The sequence below is a fragment of the Phocoena sinus genome, chromosome 9 (genome assembly GCF_008692025.1).
Source record: "Phocoena sinus isolate mPhoSin1 chromosome 9, mPhoSin1.pri, whole genome shotgun sequence".
Classification (NCBI taxonomy): Eukaryota; Metazoa; Chordata; class Mammalia; order Artiodactyla; family Phocoenidae; genus Phocoena; species Phocoena sinus.
This window is the reverse complement of record NC_045771.1, coordinates 30,292,584-30,315,069: the sequence shown is the minus strand read 5'-3', so window position 1 is coordinate 30,315,069 and position 22,486 is coordinate 30,292,584. Positions and strand designations below refer to the sequence as shown.

General features: G+C 38.2%; 1 protein-coding gene across 1 annotated transcript in view; it reads left to right on the top strand.

Annotated features, from left to right (window-relative positions):
- Positions 1-6,383: 6,383 nt before the first annotated feature.
- The window catches only part of KCND2 (potassium voltage-gated channel subfamily D member 2), a 459,099-nt gene continuing 442,996 nt past the window's right edge, over positions 6,384-22,486 (top strand). Inside the window, 1 exon segment of the mRNA XM_032642997.1 lies at positions 6,384-7,498. Coding sequence (XP_032498888.1) covers positions 6,384-7,498 — 1,115 coding nt within the window.

Genomic DNA, 22,486 nt, shown 5'->3' with positions numbered 1-22,486 from the left:
TGAAGCAACCAGCTATCTATAGGCAAAAAAAAAAAAAAAAAAGAAAAAGAATCTTTCCCTAAACTTTATATCTTATACAAAAAATTAAGTCAAAAATAGATGGACTTAAATTTAAAGTGTAAAACTATAAAACATTTAGAAAAAATAGAGAACATCTTTGGAACCTAGGACTAGTCAGAATTGTTAGACTTGACACCAACAGCATGATCCATAAAAAAAAAATTAAGAAAGGGAAAAATTCATTATACTATTCTTTCTGTTTTTATGTATATTCACAACTTTCCATAATAAGTTTTTGCTGTTTGGTGTTTTTTTTGTTTTGTTTTGTTTTTTGCGGTACGCGGGCCTCTCACTATTGTGGCCTCTCCCTGTTGCGGAGCACAGGCTCTGGATGCGCAGGCTCATCGGCCATGGCTCACTGGCCCAGCCGCTCCGCGGCATATGGGATCTTCCCGGACCAGGGCACGAACCCGTGTCCCCTGCATCGGCAGGCGGACTCTCAACCACTGCGCCACCAGGGAAGCCTGCTGTTTGTTTTATAAAAAGGAAAATTTGATAGACTGGACTTCAACAGAGTTAAAAAATCTTTTGCTTTGCAAAACATCTTGTGAGGAGGATGAAAAGACAAGCTATGTATTAGGAGAAAATATTTGCAGACAACATATCTGACAAAGAACAATTGATAGAATATATAAAGAGCTCTCCTAAGTCAACAGTAAAAAAAACCCAAAACCAAAACAAACAATCCAATTAAAAAATGGGCAAAAAAAGGAACATACATTTTGCTGAAGAGTATACAGATGGCAAGTACGCACATAAAAATATGTTCAACAAAATTACCCATTAGAGAAATGCAAATTAAAACCACAATAAGATGTCATTATACACTGTCAGAATGGCTAAAACAAAAATTAGTGCCGATGCCAAATATTGGTGAGGACGCTGAAAAACCTTAACTGGTGGTATATAAAATGATGCAGCCACTCTGGAAAAGATTATGGCAGCTTCTCACAAAACTAAACATATACTATCCTGCCCCTAGGTTCTTCATAACCAATTTTTTTTTAGATTCCATATATATGTGTTAGCATACGGTATTTGTTTTTCTCTTTCTGACTTACTTCACTCTGTATGACAGACTCTAGGTCCAATAAAGACGCAGACGTAGAGAATGGACTTGAGGACACAGGGAGGGGGAAGGGTAAGCTGGGACGAAGTGAGAGAGTGGCATGGACTTATATATACTACCAAATGTAAAATAGATAGCTAGTGGGAAGCAGCCGCATAGCACAGGGAGATCAGCTTGGTGCTTTGTGACCACCTAGAGGGGTGGGATAGGGAGGGTGGGAGGGAGACACAAGAGGGAGGAGATATGGGGATATATGCATATGTATAGCTGATTCACTTTGTTATAAAGCAGAAATTAACAGACCATTGTAAAGCAATTATACTCCAATAAAGATGTTAAAAAAAAACCCCTAAACATATACTTATCATACAACACAGCAATTGTAACTCTTGGTTATATATCCCAAGGAAATGAAAACTTATGTTCACACAATAACTTGTACATGAATGTTCATAGCAGCTTTATTCATAATAGCCCCAAACTGGAATCAACCCAAATGTCCTCCAGTGGGTGAATGTTTAATCATAGTGTGGTACTTGTCATCAATAAAAAGGAATGAGCTATTGATACATGCAACAATTTGGATGGATCTCAATACAACTGGACTGAGTGAAAAAAGACAATCTCTAATGGTTACATATTGCATGATTTCCTACATATAACATACTTGAATTGATACATTATAGAGAACAGATTAGTGGTTGACAAGAGATAGGGGGGCAGTGAAGGAGATGGTTATGGCTATTAAAGGGGATCCTTGTAATGGAAATCTTCTATATGTTCACTGTGATGGCGGTCACATAAATCTACATGTATGATAAAATTAAACAGAACTAAGTATAAACACATAAAAATTAGTGTATGTAAAACTGGTGAAATCTTAATAAGGTCCATGGATTCTATCAATGTCAATATCCTGGTTGTGAAATTGTACTATAATATGCAACAGTTCACTTTTGGGGGAAACTAGGTAATAGGTATAAGGGATTCCTATTATTTCTGTATGAATCTATATAGATTCATATCTATATAGAATCTATATGAATCTATAATTATCTCAAAATAGTTTAAAAAAATCACTCTAGGTACAGTATAAGGATAGAACGGTAATGAGGGTGGAATACACAAGGATCATTGGATGAGTGTGTGTATTTGTTGGGGGAAGTACTGAAAAACAGGACATGGACTATGATGCCTGCCAGGTTTCTTTCTTGGGCTTTATTCATCCCAAGGAGAGGAAACAGAAGGAGTAGCTGACTGGAGAAGAGAAGTGATGAATTCAATTTTGATTTTGCTGAGTTTATTTTCAATCAGCCAAGCAGAGTATGTAAAATGATAATACAAGAAGGAAAACCAGGAATTTCCGGACAGGGGAAGAATATAGTGTTCTGCTGGATTCTGTATGCATACTCTTCATATAGCATTTCAACACCTGAATGAATATTAAAATATCAGTTACCTGCATATCATGGTACAGGAATTTTTGAACTCAGGCAAGAGTAAACATACTAAAATAGCTGAATCAAATGAATTGCATTTCCATTATGCATTAAAGTGAAAAGGAACTGAGTTACCCTCCATGTGTCAAGTTCTACATTGGTGTTCAGAAGTATTTTTCTGCTTAATCTTCATGATAGGCCTCAAAAGTTAAGTTTTATTATCTATAATTTCTAAACAGAGACGTTAAGTAATTTGCCAAATGAAACAAAGGCAATGAGTAACTTATTGGGCTAGAATTTGAATCTAGCTGTGTTTAACTTCTAAGCCTACATCTTTCCACTATCTCAAGAAGCCTGTGGAGAGTCGGGGAGAGCAGACCATAAAACCTTCTTAAAAATGCAGGCTCTATATTATTGCTTATTTAGACGTTTTGTAGGGTTAAACATATGCGTTTAGATTTGTAAGCGTTCAGTTCCCTACAGGCAAATTTTAAAGGTTCTGTTTAGGTCACTTGTCTCATCTCTACAGGATGGCATGCCAGTTTGGCATCAATTGGTCATTCATGGCTTTCCATTCTCTGGATGCACCTGCATGTCTGGGTTAGGAAGGGGTTAACTTTCTTATACTAATTGCTAAGTAGTCCCTTTCTTTTTATTTTCCAGTTAACAGGTCAGGTCGTTGCTGTTGTTTTCAGGTATACAGGCTATACAGATTCTTTAACAAGTATCTTTCTGCTCAACTAAGACAAACAGATGAACAGCAGATATCTTCAGTTCTGTGATCCCAAACTTACACGATGCGTTAGCTACGACTTCATTAATTACTAACTTGGGATTCCCTAAGCCTCTACACCAGTAAACAAGTAAACAAACCAAAAATACCTTTCCATCTCTACAGAAAATCCTGTGCATTATAAGGTTTGTTTTTCTGCTTCTCTGGTGACTTTCTATATACTCCGTTTTTCAGTTCATGTCTCTTCTTTGAGGTATTCTATTTCAAAATTTTAAGGTTGACACATCATGCCTAAGATCTCTAGGGCCTGAAAGCTGATTCAATTTAAGGCTATACATCACAGTCCACTTACTTTACAAACCAAGAAGAGTCCAACTAGATCTTGAAAAGGTAATTTTCAGGTAGAAATTGGGCTTCTCTCCTTAGTCAACATAGATGAAGCTTCACTGTTTCCAAACACTCTTATTACTGTTGTTGTTGTTCTTATTATTATTACTCAGTAATGTACATTTAATTTTGAAAGGCATTTCAACAGAAACTCTCCACATTACATCCCATATCCATCAAAATGCAGGCGTAGACCTGAGTAGCATATCTCCTATAAATACTAAAAAGGTGGGTGGGGGCTGGATTTGAGGATATTTATGTGATCTGATGCTCTGTTGGGTCAATTCATTTTGATCCTTCACCTTTCTAAAGCATCCAGACCTGAGGTGTGGATTTAACTTCTCACCATTCACGCCATCTAGTGGTTATAAATGTTAGATGCTTGGTTTTAAGGAAGATTCCTAATGACTTGGGGGCGGGGTACCCGAAAAACAAAACCGTTGAAAGCGACAATTTCCTAGTCTCCCACATTACTTACCCCTCACAGGGACCCCTTTACTTTAATCATTTTAGGTGTGCGCATGGATGCGCAGAGAAAATGAACGGGAAGGCACACTCACGGAGACGCACGCCCCTCGATGCTGACATTTAGAAAACGGGTTCTAAATCCTTCCTGTCATTTGCAAAGGACAGGAAAAGGAGTTGTGGCAAGACCCCGACCAAGGAGGCTGTCTGACTTTTCAGCAAGTGGGACAGATGACATATTAACTCTTGAAACGTTAACATCTGGTTCGAACAAACCGAAAGACCGAGAAAGAGGAAAAAGCGCTTAAAAATTCCGCCGCGGGGCTTTGCAGGTCTTGCTACCCAAGAGCCCTCAGAAGACAGCCAATTCCTGCGTTTTCCGCTCTGCTCACCCTCCTACCCAGCTTCTCTCTCTCTCTCTCTTTTTCCTTCACTCCCGCCTCCCCGCCCCCCGCCCCCCCCCCCCCCCACGCCCTCACGCTCGCCTTGAACCGGGACCCAGGGAGGCAGAAGCAAGGCATCGGTCCCCTTCCTCCTCTCCTCCACCAAACCACCGCAGGCGAGCGCGTGAAGCTTCCCTTTGTTCAACGAGGCTCGCACTCCTCCCCAGCAGATCCACCTGGAGGCTCTCCCTCGGTGACATTTTGCGCCGGGGCTGGTGCGTGGCTGGGGTGGAGCGAGAGAAGCCCGAGGGGGCGGGGGCAGAGAAAGGTCAAGTCGAGGGAAAGGCAGGAGACGCCTTGCATAACCTGCGTGGCGGGGCGTGCGCGCGGTTATTTATTTATTTTCTCCTCATTTATTGATCGCACGAGCAAGAGCGGAGCGGGGAGCCCGGGGAGATGCAGGACCACCCACTGGCGGGGAAGCAGCAAGCAGCCCTCCCGCGCCCCCGCGCTGCCGAGCGCCTCTTGCCTCCGCGCTCCGGCGTTTGCCCGCGCCGGCCCCGGCCCCGCCGCGCCGCCGCCGCCGCCGCCGCCGCCGCCGCCGCCGCTCGCCCGGCCGCCCCGCAGCCCCGCAGCCCCGCAGCCCCGCACCGCGCCGCTCGGGCCCCGGCAACCGCCGCGGCGCAGTAAGTTGGCAGGAGCGAGTCCCCTCTGTTCTCGACTCCCCCGCACCTTTTGAACTTGTTGCTGCTGCTCGGCTCGCCTGCGCCTGGCTTTTGGAAGGTGAAAAGGAGGAGGGAGGCACGGAGGAATGGGGGAAGGGGGAGAAGAGCTCGCTTGAGCTTTATTTATGCTCCCTCGGCGCATCGGATTCGGCTGCTTGCGAGCTGCTTTCTCAGCTTTTCCCGTTCCGGGTGCACCGCGAGGAGAAAGTCTCCGCAACTCAGCCTCGGCGCGCACTTCGTCAGGTATGTACCGCGGCCGAGGCGCGTTGTGCGCGGAAGCAGATGTTGCTGCCGCGGCGGCAGTGGTGGCTGCCACCTCCCGGGCTCTGTAGCTGTCACACCGCACCTGAGCTGAACTTGACAAGAGAGTAAAGGGGAGATTGGGCGAATGCTTTCGGCAGACACGGCGGGTGCTCGTAGACGTGAGGGAGGAGGATCTATATTAATGCCCTCTAGCCGCGTCCAACGCACAGCACTTCCGTCTCTGCAAATACGTCCCGAGGAGTAGAGGTGGCGACCAGACTCCCAAAGAGACGTGGGGCAGCGGCTGTGACCGAACCTCGGAAGCTACAACAACAGGTCTCCTTCTTGAGATTCCTTTGGCGGGAAGGGCCACTTGAAAAGGGAAGGTTTGAAAGAGCTGAAAAGGAAGGTGGAAGGGTTCCCTAATTCTTCAAAAAAGAATACCACTGAGTGTCTGTCCTTCGTCTCCTCTATCCTACACGACACACACTCCAGACTGTGTTAAGGGAGAAATTAAAGACACCTGTTTGAAGAAATTGAGGCATCTAAAGTCACCTGTGTACTTATTTGTGCCGGGGCTAGCCTGGTCCGACTGCAGGAAGAGATTTGATTAGGTTTGATTAGGTTCACACAATCATTAGGTGTGATTGTTAGGACATTGTATTTTCCCCCCGTTACTCCAAATACCTGTCTTTGAGGGAAACTTGCTCTCTGAGAACTGTGACTTCACCAGGAGCCCTACCTTGGAATAAGGCTGATACCTCTGGACCACATTTCTCAGTAGTATTTGTTTGACAGGAGGAGGTGGGTGATTGTGGCTACTTTGAGTGACCCATTGTAGAGACTTGATTGCCCTTCTGGCCTGCACTTGAAGGAACCATGGCGGCGGGGGTAGCAGCGTGGCTGCCCTTTGCAAGGGCAGCGGCCATTGGGTGGATGCCTGTGGCCTCGGGGCCCATGCCAGCTCCCCCGAGGCAGGAGAGGAAAAGGACTCAGGATGCTCTAATTGTGCTGAATGTGAGTGGCACTCGTTTCCAGACATGGCAGGACACCCTGGAACGGTACCCAGACACTCTGCTGGGCAGTTCGGAGAGGGACTTTTTCTACCATCCAGAGACTCAGCAGTATTTTTTTGACCGTGACCCAGACATCTTCCGCCACATCCTGAATTTCTACCGCACTGGGAAACTCCACTACCCTCGCCATGAGTGCATCTCCGCTTATGATGAAGAATTAGCCTTCTTTGGCCTCATCCCAGAAATTATCGGCGACTGCTGTTATGAGGAGTACAAGGATCGCCGGCGAGAGAACGCGGAGCGTCTTCAGGACGATGTTGATACCGACAACACCGGAGAGAGCGCGCTGCCCACTATGACGGCTCGGCAGAGGGTCTGGCGGGCTTTTGAGAACCCTCACACCAGCACAATGGCCCTGGTGTTCTACTATGTTACCGGCTTCTTCATTGCCGTCTCAGTCATCGCTAATGTGGTAGAAACAGTGCCCTGTGGGTCTAGCCCAGGTCACATTAAAGAACTGCCCTGTGGGGAGCGGTACGCCGTGGCCTTCTTTTGCTTGGATACAGCCTGTGTCATGATCTTCACAGTTGAGTACTTGCTTCGCCTGGCAGCAGCTCCTAGTCGTTACCGTTTTGTGCGTAGCGTCATGAGTATCATCGATGTGGTGGCCATCCTGCCTTATTACATTGGGCTGGTGATGACAGACAATGAGGATGTCAGTGGAGCCTTTGTCACACTCCGCGTCTTCCGGGTCTTCCGGATCTTTAAGTTTTCCCGCCACTCTCAAGGCCTGCGCATCCTGGGGTACACACTGAAGAGCTGTGCCTCTGAACTGGGCTTCTTGCTCTTCTCGCTCACCATGGCTATCATCATCTTCGCTACGGTTATGTTCTACGCAGAGAAGGGGTCTTCTGCTAGCAAGTTCACCAGCATCCCTGCTGCCTTCTGGTACACCATCGTCACCATGACAACACTAGGGTAGGTGCCATCAAGGGAAATGGGATGGAGGTGGAATATGTATGTGGTGGTTGTGCACCCATTTAAGTTATATACTTATTAAGAGCAAATAATCTTTCTCTTTCTTAAATGGGTTCAGGAAAATATTATCTAAATGGTTTTGAAGAACTCTTTTGATCTATGATATGAGTATGACGTAGTGATTGAAGTATTTAGGAAGTTGCTGGCCATTGTTGAGTATTGATGCCTGAAAGTGATAAATACAGAAAGAAATTTAGGAATTCCTGAATATAAAGATCATCAGTATTATATGTATGAAGACATAAAAATATAATGACAATGAAAAGCACAAAATTTGTGTTCAAGTAAAGGTATGAAAATACACACTGTATATTGAAATGCCTAGAAAGTGCTTCAGTGTATTGAACTGAAAAGTTTCCACGTATATTTGAAATATTATTTTCATGTGAATACTTCTGGCGTGCATTTTCCCTCTCAGAACCATAATTCTCATTTTACAGCATTTTAAGACATAGATTATAGATATTATCAAAGGATTTTGTAATATGTATGCACATATTCATATATATGCATTTTCATTATGGCTGATAAGTTATGCAGTGTTTTAGAATATCAGGGCTGAAACTGATCAACTCTACAAAATGCAGTGGAATGATATTTGCAACATATTTAAGTTTCTACGTTCATAGTTTCAAATAAAGAAGCAAGTGACTCTTACCACACTTTTTTAAAGAAACTACAGATCCCATCAGGCAATGGGCGCATATTCATTAAATACACATAGTGGGCAGAGCAGTATCTGATGAGATTGATGGTCACCAAGGGCTGGTTGCATTAGAGAATATTGGGCCCCAATTTCCTTTTAGAATACTTTTCTTTGTTATTTTATTTGGTGGTAATCGTGTTTTGCCACCAAAGGGACATATTCTGAATTAATATTGTTCTTTAAAATTTAAGCTAGAATTAAGATTTTTAGGTGATTGAAGAAAGATATGACATTACTAATAATGTTATACTGATGAAAAGTAGCAGCATTTATATATTAGAGTATATAGTAAAATAAAATGGTAAGAGCCTTTTACTTTTATGAGTTCTTAGATAAGCCAAGTAGTGATGTTAGTGCCCTTTCTTCAGCTTTATGCTGCTTTTCTTGCATGGTTAATCAGTTCAATAGGATTTGGTAATGGCTGTAAGAGAAAAAGTTATTCCCAAGGCTGCTTTTTAAATTTTGTGTTTCAGCCTAATTTAATTGCCTTCTTTAAATGACAATGTGGTTAAAGTCAACTTAATTTTATTAGACATATTGTGTTGAACAGAATTCTCATGTTGTCCTATGGCTAACTAATGGAATATTTTAAATGTGAAGAATTTTGGGCTAAGTCAAGAAATTATGTTAAAGTAAAATATAATGACGTATGGTTTTGATTTAGTCTCACATATTTTTGAAGGCCTACTAGTGGATTTTCAAAAATGAATCAGTGAAAATTCTATAATCTACTGTTTATATTTCCCTTTTATCCTGTTGGAAATTTTGTGACACATTTTGAAGAAGATGCAGAATACCTTAGCAGTGCAGGTGCTTAGTTGTAACCAAGAGGTTTGTGTCTTGTTGTCTTTATGTCATTTGAAGTCTTTATTAAGGACAGTTGGATAGTATAAATCACTATCAGGACTTCAAATTAGAAGTACCTATGAATAAAAAGAGGACTCTATGTTAAGGGGAAATGAAAGAAGTATTAAAAGGAAATACATTTTTAAAAATTAGGTGTCTGTGACAGTGTTTTTCATGAAGTATCAGTAAGTCATTTTAATACTCTATGCCCTCTATCTGATTGAATTTAAGCATTGTTACAATGAATGTTGATGAGATGCTAATTTCATCTGACTAGAAATTTCTATTCTAGACTTGAGAAGTTAGTATTATTTTAAAACTTGTTTTCTGAAATGACTTTCAAATTTTTATTTTATTATGAAATCTATTTTTGTTTTTAGGAAAAGATGAGGAATTGTTAACCACTGATGACAATTTTTATTATATAAATAAAATGCCTAGAAACATCTACTTTTTGAAATGAATTAAGAAACTAAATCACAATACCTGAGTAAAATCTATGAAATGGTTTTAGTTCACGTGTTCTGAATGTTAGTATGTAAGAAAAATTAAATACACACACTTTCTCAGAACTTGGAAGCAAAATGGGAGTTACTTCTAAGACTTAAGTTCCACTATAGATGAGAATTTTAATTTTCAGGAAATTAAGGTAATTAATGATCCTGGTGTAATATAGCAGTCATGCTTTAAAGATGTAGAAATGTTGCAATCAAGATACAACCCATTTATTGGAGAATATATACGAACATTTAACAAAGCATATGCTTTATAATGTAGCAAAGTTTTCTCAAAAAATGTCTTCTGTTTCTCATCAAAATATATTTTAAATGTATTATACTTTTCTGAAAAAATAGATTTAAAAAAATCCTTCCTTTTTGGTGTCTTAACTTTGGTTGCATTGTGACTCAGTAGCTTCATTTAAGAATAGAAAGTATTAACAAAAGCCGTTGCTTGAATTTATTTTTTACACTGTAGTCTTATACGATGAAGTGTAAGATACAAACTTTTTGGAAACTACTCAGTAGTTGCAGCTAAAAATCAATCCGTGTCTGATAGATGACCAGGAATTTCCCATTACAGTCAATGAACTCTTTTTATGTGGCTGTTATTTTTAATGGAGCTAATATTCATCAATTAATGATAATAGAAGTGAAAATGCAATCCTAGACAGTGGTGTTTGAAAGTTCCAGCTCATACAAAATTATCTACATGAAAAGAAAGGGCCAAGAATTTTGTAATTCAGGACTGGCAGAATTATCTGCTACCTCTCAGGTCATTTTAGACAATATTCAGTTGGTTTTTCGGTCTGAAGAAATGAGTGGGTCTATTGTGTATTCATCTAATCATTTTTGTGCTCCTTGAAATAGCATATATATCATTATTCCATATTTTAACCATGCTCGTTACATAAGTAATTATTTAATTTGCTAGTAAAGTGAATGCTTTAAAATATAATTTGAAGTCTACCCATTTCCTATTAATTAAAGTATGAAACATCAAGAGCACAATTTTAGAAATCAATGAAAGAATGTCAGAAAGGTTTTTTTAAAACAATGTTTAAATTGGGCGGCCCTATATATTTCTTCCTCCATTCAGTCCTTTCTTTCTGAGCATACTTGTTGACCTGCACTGGGCCCTGATGACCCTTTTACTTCTGGCCTCCCTCTTTTCTGCAATGTAACCTCTAGTTACTACCCTAAACTGCCTTGGGAGAATAAGAACCTGGAAGTCCTCTTTTGTCTTAATGACCTCTGGGCAGTAACATCCTGTTGTTATTTTTCATTTAGGTGGTAGTGCTTAAATGGTGTCAAATTTAGGAAATTTCCAAATATTCACCTGTAATCAAAAACGATTTTACAAACATATATTTAGGTTCAGTTTACCATTGAACCTTAGGCTCATGACTTGTGAATTAGAAGAGGTACCAGGTGGCACATTAAATATTTGGGGAGCTATTATTTTAGGCAATACCTGCATTCTTGGTTTCCCTGCAAACCTGGGAAAACAAAAATTTCATTTATAGTGTGCATTCATCAGAAACAAATATGGTAGAATTACAACTATGCTCCTAGAAAACTTAGTGTAGTTGTCTATTTATAAGACTATCAAAACTGAATCTATAATATTTTAATTTTGATATAGTTGGTAAATTGCTATTTTAAGAAACAAAAAAGCAAAATACTTTTATTGTAATTTTCCTAACAATGTATGAGGAAAATTCCTCTTTTTAGAATGGCATAATTGTAGGGGGATTATATATTTATATAAAATATGTCATATGTATGTCATATATGTTCTATTTCATATAACATACAAGTATGCTATATATCCCATACAACATATACATATATTAACTGTATTGTATATGTTATATACTTTATATAGTGCATGTTATAAAGTATATATTATTAAAAAGAAGAAGAAACTTTGAAATATCTTCCTTCTATTCATCACTATTCTGACTACATAGCTTTAGGGAATGTTGGGAGTGTATCTTGTGGAATCATTTATGTAGAGACTTCTGGTTTACCCAGCAATACTGAAAATGGGTGGAATTATAGTTTCTCCTGTGCCAGCACCTATGCATGAATATTGCTAACGTGTTAATCAAATACATCTTCACGAGGTGCCGGGCTGGGGGGCGGCAGGGGGACCAAAATTTATCTTTTGGGTGAAGAGCCATTCTATGAGTAACATCCATTTTTATTTTGGGATACTATACCACATTTTTTACAGAGTTCTTTATAGAGCATGTTAATTGATGAGAGCTGAAAATGAACTTTTAAAGAGATGTAGAAAATGTGATATGTATTCCTCCTTTAGCATTACAGGGAACCAAATCTTAAGTGTCTTCATTTTGTTTTAGTCACCATTTGAATTAGAGATAATATTTGACGTGACGTATGTATTTTTTGAAAGTGTGTATTCACCCAGCTTTCTATGTCTTTTTCTATAAGCCTTTGCTTGGTTGCAAGACAGAGGTATGTCAGGAAGAGATGAGATGTGTTCTCTTGGCACGGCATCCTAGAAAAGGGACCGGTTTCTAATTTTCAGTGGGTCTGTTACGATTTTTTTTTTCTTTTCAGGATTTCCCTTTAGAGTACAGATAGACTTGATCTTATATATATATTATTTGTATAATTACTTCATTTAATTCTGATGTCATGTATTTGTCTAAACTTTTCTTCCAATTATACTCATCTTTGAAAACGAGTTCATGAAGTTCAAATTTCTTATTCCCTAATTTCTGAATTCCTGGTGGAAGGAAACTTAGCTGTTGTCTATTTAAAATCTGTCATTTTACACATACACGATTGTTTTTGGCCTGCCCATAGTTACACAATTAAATATCAGTAGTACTTCTTGAAATTTCAATTTTCTACTCTTTTTTTTCCCCTGAAGACCTTAAAACATTATCTAGAAATGTGCAGTACTAATTAGCTGGGGGTTACTGCAGATGCTCAGGGATAAGAAAGGAATAAATATGTTCTTTATTCTATTATTTTAATGCATTTCTCTCCTAGGTCTACTCTCTGTGACTCACTCTTTCCACATCCCTCAGTATCACTGCTAGCTCTGCATTTATTCATACAGTACTGGAGTTTATCATGAGGTGCCCAGTTGATATAACGCAACCCTGTGTTTCTCATCTGGTGAACTCTTAGGCCATTTGGGGGAAAACTACTCAATGGTGAAATTTTACCTGGCCTGATGGAGAAGAATATAAATCAGTTACTTTGTCTGAATTATCTATAAAGGAGTTGGCCTGTAGATTGTTAAAAACTGTACAATTTAACTTCTCTTTCATTGAAAGAAGGGGAAAGGTGAAAAGAACTTTCCCTGAAAAGGAGGTATGATTCTTCCTGCAGAGCTGTAAGAATGATTTGACTTTTTTTTCCCTACTCTCCATGTGTCTTATATTGTTTTCTGAGCATGAGTATATATATAGAAATAGGCATTGTTCTCCCACTAACTTCAGCAGCTAGATTTGACGGTGTGAGATATGATCTGGTATTGAAAAGAAACCCAGGGTGAAACACCATCTCTACATTTCTGTGTACATTTGCATATCTCCTTGCATTAGTAGATTCCACTGGATTTTTTTGCCCTTTAATTTTCTCCTTTGAGAGCCGGTCTTTACACTGACCTTCTCCATGAAGCCTTCTCAACCTCCCAAGCCTACATCTTCTATAGTTGGAATTACACTTGACATTAGTAAGTGCTATTTTTTTAATATAATTTATGGTTTTACTTCTTGCCTGCCTAACTACATTGAAAGGCTTTTGAGGTTTGGGTCTATACCTTTTGGAGACTTATTACCTGGTTACTGTGTTGCTGATCATGCTGTGAGATGATACATGCACACCATGGAGAGCTCCTTAGCCATGGACCAGTGCCATCTCAACATTAGCAAGAATCGACTAATCTAATCACATGCTTTGTTCAATGTTAACAAATTTCAAGTTTTTTTTTTTAATTTGAACACTTTGTCTTTGAATGTACTACAGTCCATCCTTTTTATTTTTCTTTTAACTAGGGAGGGCTGTAACTCATTCTTCTCTGCAAAGGTTAGAATTAATGAATGTCGATGGCTATTTCCTTAATCAGTTTGCTTTCTGGTGAAGGCTGGGTTAATTGCACGTGCCTCTGGGAAGCATATGGAGATGTGTTACAATGTAAGTGAATCTGCACAGAAATGTATTGCCTTCTCTTTCAAGTTCAGTCCCCTATCTAAATATGAATAGCCCAAGTGACACATGGGTCAAAAAGATACCTGGGTGACAGTCACTAGAAAGGTGTTCTCTTTCTTACCCAGTAAACACAAATTGGCACTTTTTTCCTTTATTCAGGTGCACTCATTTCTGCATAGAATGGAATTGTTTAAAAATAGAGAACTATTGTCTGTAAATGACACATGAGATAAATGTATTCTCTGTTCAGGAAGAAGTTTTCATTCTAAGCGATTAAAAGGCAGTTTTACAAAATGTAAATATACATGTAGATACATATCCTGGCATGGTGCAATCCATTTTGCATTGGAAGTTTTGACAAGTCTGTTATGTAAAGAAGATCATAATCATAAAAAGTGTGCGGAGAATAAGTGAGTTATCAGAAGTTAATAATGAGAAAAAAATAACGTAAAAGAGTAGGAAGACAGTTGAAATAATGTCAAATAGAATGGGAAGGTTTTGTTCTAAAAGTAAAAGGTCTTGTCTTTTTAGCTCTTATGTGGGCCTGATTCTTCCTCACTTTCCTCACTTTTAAGAATACCAGTAATAGTGCTTTGGGAAACCCAAAGTCTTACCAGTAACTTATGCTCTCAGGAAATCAAAATGTGACTCATAGCGTTCAATTCCATTTAACAGACTTTGGTTGATCATTTACTACCTGTTATTGACCACGGCAGTAAGCATAACTGCTAACTTCCAGACCTTAAGAACTGTGTATTCTAGTAGGAGAGGCAGAAAGTGAACACAGATATATAATTCCAGGCAGTGGTGGGTGCTATTAATAAAATAAGTCGGGGTAAGAAGTGTGCTATTTTTGTATAGGAGACAGACAAAGCCTTTCCTAGGGGAATATCTGAGCTGATGGCTTTCTGAAGGGATGAAGGGAGTCCTGTGAATATCTGGATGAAGAGTTTAGAAGAAGAGAGAAAAGAAGTACCAAGACCACAAGGTGTATTCTCCCTAAGGCCACTGTAATTGAAGTAAAGCAGGGGAGGGGCTTCGTAGCAAATACTGTCTGAAAGGTTGTTGGGATGAGATGATGTAGGACATTGTGGACCACAGTAAAGATCTTTGGTTTCATTTGAGACATAATAGACATTAGAGAGTTGCGAGCATGGTAGGGATGGGATATCGTTTCTGTATTACAAGATTCATTTGTAGAGTGGAGAAAATTCTGGGTGATGTTTCTTAGTGTGGATGGAAAGACCATCAGAATTAGGACCACCTGGGACACTTACAGAAATGTAGACCCTTAGCAGCCACCTAAAACAATTGAAATAATGTCTGGAGGTGGGAACCATGACAACTGCATTTTCACTTCTCTCATAAAATTTTAAGAACCAGTGATTATTAAAATTTCCAGTGATCTGGAAGATTGTATGTTGAGGATAGCTCTGATATTCTAATCTGGGAATATTTTTGACCTTGAGCTAGTAATCTTTTGAAAGGAGGTTAAAATACACTGTTTAAAACAGTGACTCTTGGATCCATGGGTGAATTGAAGTGCATTTCTAATATGCAAGTGGGTTTAATTTCTATATAATTTTGTAATTTGTCTGTAAATAAGGGAACACTGAAAAATGACACTTTGGTACTTGTTTGTTTATTGTACTGGCCTCCTATGGCAAGTACTCGACATCCCTTAGGCATTATATACATATTCCACCTTTCTCTCTTAAGAGAAAACTAACTTTTCATTGGTCTGAAGAGCTTTATTCCATTTCCTTGATAACAAATAGTTGGCATATATTCGTGAGTATGCAAAGTTCATCATACAGTCTCATGTGAATTATTATTTTCATCTTTTGTCCTTAATTATTTGTCATTCCTTCTGGCTGGGATTTGGGCTGTGGAATTTGCATTGAGAGAGACCTGTGAGGGACAATAAAAACTAGAGCTGGAGATGAAAAAAAACCAAAACAACGATCTAGATGAAGTAGCAAAAGTGCTAGTTTTTAATATTACCTAATGAATATATATGTGGGAAGATAGATAGAAATTGAATAATCTTCAGTGTAGGTGATAAATGGATTCTTTTTTGCAAAAGCCGTGTCTTATCTTGTGCCAAGGAACAAGGTGTTGTGGATAATGGACATTAGTACTACTCTTCTGCAGAGCAACTAGAATAAAGACGATACAGCTGCTTCCTTTCGGGAGTTTGGGATTGTGAGCTTTTAAACTTACTGATTTCCTAAACTGTCAGGCATGGGTGGGCTGAGCTTTCCTCAGTGGGGGCAGAAGCTAACTGGCCAACTGATCATAATGAACATAAGGAATATGGAGTCTTAGATCGGGGTCTGTGAGTTAGGGAAAAGCTTATGAGAAGCCAAGACAGCACCCAGTGTAAAGTCAATCTAAATCTCATGAGACCAGAATTTTCTTAGAGTATATTTTTTTCTCTTTTTCCTCTTTTTTTTTTTCTATGTAAGCAGAAAATTGATTCAAAAGGATTTACTTTTCAAAGAGGATAATTTTTAATCACATGTCAGGGATTTCAACTGTGGAGGACCTAAATATAGAAAACAAATTACTAGTGCATTCTTAGATTATAATTGAGCATAAGGGAAGTTTTGTGTAAAAATCCACAGAATGGCTGATTTGATGTTGAGCTTTTTAATTGGCTTTTCATGGCTGCTAGCCTGTCCAAAATGACTTCATAGTCTTTCCTGGTAAATATAGGGAAGTATGTAATGAACGTTTTCCCGTGAGGTCTAGGTGCAAAGAGAAGGGTCTTGGGAAAGGTTGATTGAAGATTCCTATGGCCAGGAATTGAAATTCACTTCCTGCCTTGAAGGATGCTGTCTGATTAGCTGTGGCTACAGGATTTCTGGTTATTAACTTTGGTAAAAGGAGGAAACTTTTGGTCAAAAGTTATGATTCAGTCATAAAAGTCCTGATAAATGTAATCTCATGGAAACTTAAGTGTCTCTTAGTGTCAAGATCAAGAGACCTGCCATGACATTTCGAAATCTGGGTTTGAAGTGAGATTAGTTAGATGATGCAGGTTTATTCCAAGTCAGATAAATAGGAAAGACAGTTTTATCAACCCTCTGTAATGCCACTTTTGCTGAACAAAATATATTTGGGGAGAGAGGAAAAAGGGAAGGAGGGAAGGAGAGAGAGGGAGAACATGAATGAATGAATGAATGTGTATGTGTGTAAGGAGATAATCTGACTTGTAATAGGGCAAGGGAGAGTCTAGATTTATTGGGCCCATACTTTCTGGCAGGCACCACCTCCATAGACATAGCAGTGATATTTTTTCATACCATGCGTGGGCTGTCCTTCTTGCTTTGCCACATTTTCATTCCCACTGTCAAGAATGATCAATGAAAATAAGTTAAATAATTATTCAATACAATGGGAGCAAGGAAACCAAAATACGGCCTCTCCTTTAGAAACATGTTTTAGTTCAAACAGCTAGAACTGTTATTTAAAAAAATCAAGCAAAGTCTTTTAGTTAAAATAGGAAGCTGGAACCAAAAACAATAGAACATGTTTGAGAAACAAGTCTGAATTTGGATATGAAGTTCTTCTAGGAGAATATCAGAGAATATGCAACAGAAATTCATGATCCTGATCATGATCGCACCGTGCTTCAAAGTTCTGACCTGCTACTGAAATCTGAAATATTAAAAAAAATGGATTAAAAAATTTTAATCCAGAATATATTTTAATTGGGGCTATAATTTTTGTTCACTTTTATTTTAGTTGATTTAGAAGAATCTTTTATTGAAGAGCTGCACATGCAATTTATTTTTAATAATTTGTTTCTAAGCTCATATTGTATTTCTGTTCATTTGCAGTATCCCTAGGAACCAATTAAGAAAAACAATCCATGGGTCTAAAATGCTCTACCTGTAGCCTTGTTGTGTTTAAGGTGCCTCAATATGCCTGCTGACAAAAGTTCTCTCTTCAAAGAACCTCAGACTTTAGTTGAAATCTCCCCTGCAGGTTTTATAACAATGCCTAGAACATTGCTTTGTGGATCATGGATGCTTAATAAAGATTTTTTTTTTCCTTTTTACTGTAGAGTTAAGTGTCCAACCCACTTTAGGTACTTATATCACTCATAATACTTTGTAGCTACTTCTCTCTCAGCTACACACATTCTCTGACACACAAATATCTGCATACAGAAATAAAATTCCCAGAGACGCAAAGTCTTCAGCTCAACGTACATTAAAAAATTACACATGAAACAAATGTCTAGAGTTTTGACATGCTGATTTTATTCCTCTGTAAAACTGTTCTCCAAATCCTTATTCACTTTCCTTAACCTTCTAAAGAAATCCTCTACATTTCTGTATTATTTCTCTCATCTCTGCTGTTGGCTCATAGCTATACATATCTATCCTGGGCCATTGTTCTGAGCTTCAACAAAAATTTCCAGATTTATGCCATCAGGAAATATTATGGCCTTGGCTTTTATAGACAATCAGCGTAAGAAATGGCCATTTAGAGAATATTTCCAAATCTAATGCAAAACCATTAGACATAGACTATTGTTTAGCTAGCAGGTTACTCACTATCCCATGTACTAAGAGCTATGGAAGTGTATATGTATATTTTTTTTCTTGTATGCTAACTCCATTAGAATTTAGAAGTTTCCTGTGTGACTGGTGAGAAGAATTTTCAGGCATGTCTAGGGTCACCAGTAATGGATGGCATGGCCAATTAGTGATGTCAGCCATGGTGGGGCATAGAGGAGGCTTTTGTTACCTGGCATAAGCAGCCTCAGTGGCAGAAAAGTGCAGAGCGTATTCTGGGCACAGTGCATAGATTCCTTTGGCACTCAAATATCTGTCGAATGTTGACTGAACAAAAATCTGGAATTACTTGTCACGTTTTAAATCTTAATAAATTCTGCTCTGAATTAATTTGAAAATAATTATTGTCACACAAATAATAATACCTTCACTTATAAGTTATATTTGTTCTCATATTTGTATTTTTTACTTTTCTCATGTGTTTTGACCCTCACAAGTGATCAATAAATATCCTTGGAATAAATGAAAGTAAATTAAAAATGTCTTTCTGAATACAAAAAAATTCAATTCATATTTGTGAAATTAGAGAAACAGTTCTAGCAGGAGGATGGAATAGAGATTGAATTAGATGACATTTGAATCTTGTTTTATGGTCTTAACACTTGAGCACCCTAAATAATCTGTGATACATGACATATGGCTTTACCTCTCTATAATATTCTAACTGTCTCTCACCATCACCTTAGAATTGGTATTTATTAATAATCTATGAAATTGATGTACATCAGGTGTTGCATTCAGTTGAACATGCTGGAACATTACTGTTTAACAGAAAAAAATATGATGCCCAGAAAAACAGAAAAATAAATGCACAGTCATATGCAAAACCTAACAAATAAACATAGAATCCAGATTTCATTTAACTCAATTTATTGACTATCCCTATGTGCCAGACAATATATGCTTGGCACTATGAAGAAAAGATATAAGTATGAAAGAATAATTTCTATGCAGAACTGGAATTTTAAATCCTGGCTCTTCTCACTGGCTGACTCTACAGAGCCTGGATGCAGTTTAAAGATATATTTGTGTTTGCACTGTATAAGATGTGTGAAGAACTTTCTAACGCTCTGAAATGAGTGATTGTTTGCCTGGGTTGGAAAGAACAAGAGTCAGCCATCAATTCTTGTAGTCAAGTTAGAGACTGTGGAGCATATGAAATTACAAGGATATTTGAACAGGGTTATTCTCCTATCGGGGCCTCCTTTCCTCCTTTGAGACCTGTCCTAGTAAATAGGAAAGAATGGCTAGGATGCATGTGAGCTAACTTTTGAGTTCTATAGCTGTTGGTTTTCTCTTAATTTTTTTGTGGGTAAAATATAATTGGTATTTGCTTTTTTCCAAATGGTTTAAGATTGCCTATATCCATTGTAGTTTCAAATGATTCAAAACATTAATTTATAAATAGTTTAGTATTACCATTGAAAATATTATAATATTTGCTCTTTAATATAAATACGTTGATTCAGAGATAAGTACACTGAAATATATTAAGTCTTTGCGTGTTCTATATTTTGAAAGACCCATTTCTATAATAAGAAAGCAATTAATTTAAATATTACCTCTCAATTTTCTTAGTGCTTTTGCTTCCTTTGTTCTAATTAACTTTTACTTATTTGCAGCGATATCCAAATCCCATTTGATTTCATGTTATTTGCTTAAGCCATCATACTCCATGAGACTTACATAAATTCAGTAACATGTTCATAGATATAGACATTTAAGTGAGATTTTTCAAACAGTAGCTCTTTATATTCTTAGAATCATAGAATCTTGAAACTAAAAACTTCTTGTAGATCACCTGGCTCAAACTTCTACCATTTGAGAGCCCCTCTTTCTAATATATTCTCTATATTTATATGGCCTTCTATGAACTTTTCTGAATAATCTGTGTCATTGGAAGTTTAAGGCAGCACAGCTCACGTTTTTATCAAGTTTTAAAACGTTGAGCTGACATGGAACACCTTTCTCTATCACTGGTTTATCCAGATTAGGTTTTAGAGACTGAACAGAATGTTTTCTTTTTCACATCTTTTCCAGGGCTGTACTTGAAGAGAGATATCATGTCCCTCCTTAGGCTTTTCTCTGCTAGGGTGACTTTCTTAAGTCATTCAAAGTTTGTCATGTAGTGTGATTTCTGGACTCACCTCATTGCCTTGATCTCAGATATCTGAAGTTGATCTGACTGGAAGAAAGTACATTGAGGTCATGACCTACAGTGACACTAATACTGTGTATCTCTGAATAGGGCCTAAAATGCAATGACTTCTATTGATCTTGTGGTAAAATAACAGGTCTTTTATTTTTACTTGAAGTGCTATAAAACCTTTCTTTCTTCTCTTTCCTTATACTGTTTACTACTTGAGCATAAATTCTATCAGATTTTTAAAATCCTTGCGAAATTTCATTCTGTGAGCTAATAAAAGTGCATTGTTTGAATGTTAACCTAGCTACATGGCTCAGATTTCTCCATGCATCTGTTCAATTGTATTATAAAAATGAAACAGAACACACAATAGACAATGTTCTTCTGGAAAAGCTATATAGGAGTCCTTCTCATCAATGGAAGTGTTTATCCATATCATTGTACCTGAAAGCATCTACCCAGTGCAAACAGACATTTAAAATCCAGTAGGGAAGGGAGAAGAGAAGGAGAGAGTATATCAAAAATCCTAATTGAATTGTTCTAGCATCCACGGGCTAGTCTGGTTCTGTTTGACCAGAGGCTGAGGTTCATTCAGGTTTCTGATGATTTTTCCCATCACTCCCTAGGAAGATCATTAATAATGAGCCTATTAAGATAACTGGGATGGAGAGAGGAAAAGGGTCAGACATGCAGCTTTCCTGTTCCTCCTTATTTGATCAGACTAATTCCATGACATAAAAAATGGAGATGATGATGATGATGATCATGGTCATCATCATCATTATAACAGGAGCTCTCATTTAATGAGTAATTACCCTGGGTCAGGCACTACACTAAGCTCTGCTTTACATACATTGTTTCTTACAACATGTGATTCTGCAATATAGGCTTTGCTTTTATTTCACAGGTAAACAAAATGTGACTTAGAAAGGATTGATTAGTTCTGTCTCCAAAACAGGTACACTATCCTCAGAAACACGTGTCTAGAAATTATTTATATTTGTCAAGTAACTAGTAGTAGGACTGTAAACTGCTTTTCTAGAGGTAGAAATGCTGTAGAAAAAGGCTTGGTTCAAAGTGTGTCAAGACCAGCAATGACAAAACTAGATTTCCTGCTCTTGAAGTGTATTTAGAAAGACTATTATGATAGACTGTTCTAGCATGTGTTGTTTGTGATTTGCACCATTCCTAATTGAAGTCATTCAAGACGAAACCTAATCCTTAACACAGTCATTCTAAAATAGTTTAGTGAAAAGGCGGGCAGGTTGTGGAGCCTTGTTTATTTTATCTTATTGCAGAGGGAAAAAAAACCTCTAGGATGTTTTCTAACATCTTCTGTTTGAAGTTATCCAAGCATCTTTGAAATGATACATGACTGGATAAAATACACATTCAGTACAGGAGAGAGGATTGATTGTGTCACTACTTTAGAAATAGACTTTATATTGGCTACAAGAAGTTAGTTGTAGGGGCTTCCCTGGTGGCGCAGTGGTTGAGAGTCCGCCTGCCGATGCAGGGGACACGGGTTTGTGCCCTGGTCCGGGAAGATCCCACATGCCACGGAGCGGCTGGGCCCATGAGCTATGGCCACTGAGCCTGCGCATCCAGAGCCTGTGCTCCGCAACAGGAGAGGCCACAACAGTGAGAGGCCCGTGTACGGCAAAAAAAAAAAAAAAAAAAGTTAGTTGTAGACTTTCATCTGACTTGCTTATTAGTATGTCAGTGGTAATGAACATATATTAAGTCAGAAAATGATGCCAGCTTACACTTGATAAACGGACAAACAATATTTTCAACAATCTTCATCTCTTTTTTCTTCCTGGAAGTAACTTATTACGTTATCTCTGATTTATAAAATCACTAGATTATTAGTGCCTTAAAAAATAAACAGGTATGATTACAAAGTATATATTTATAAAGACATTTTCATGTAACTTAAAATTTAGAGAC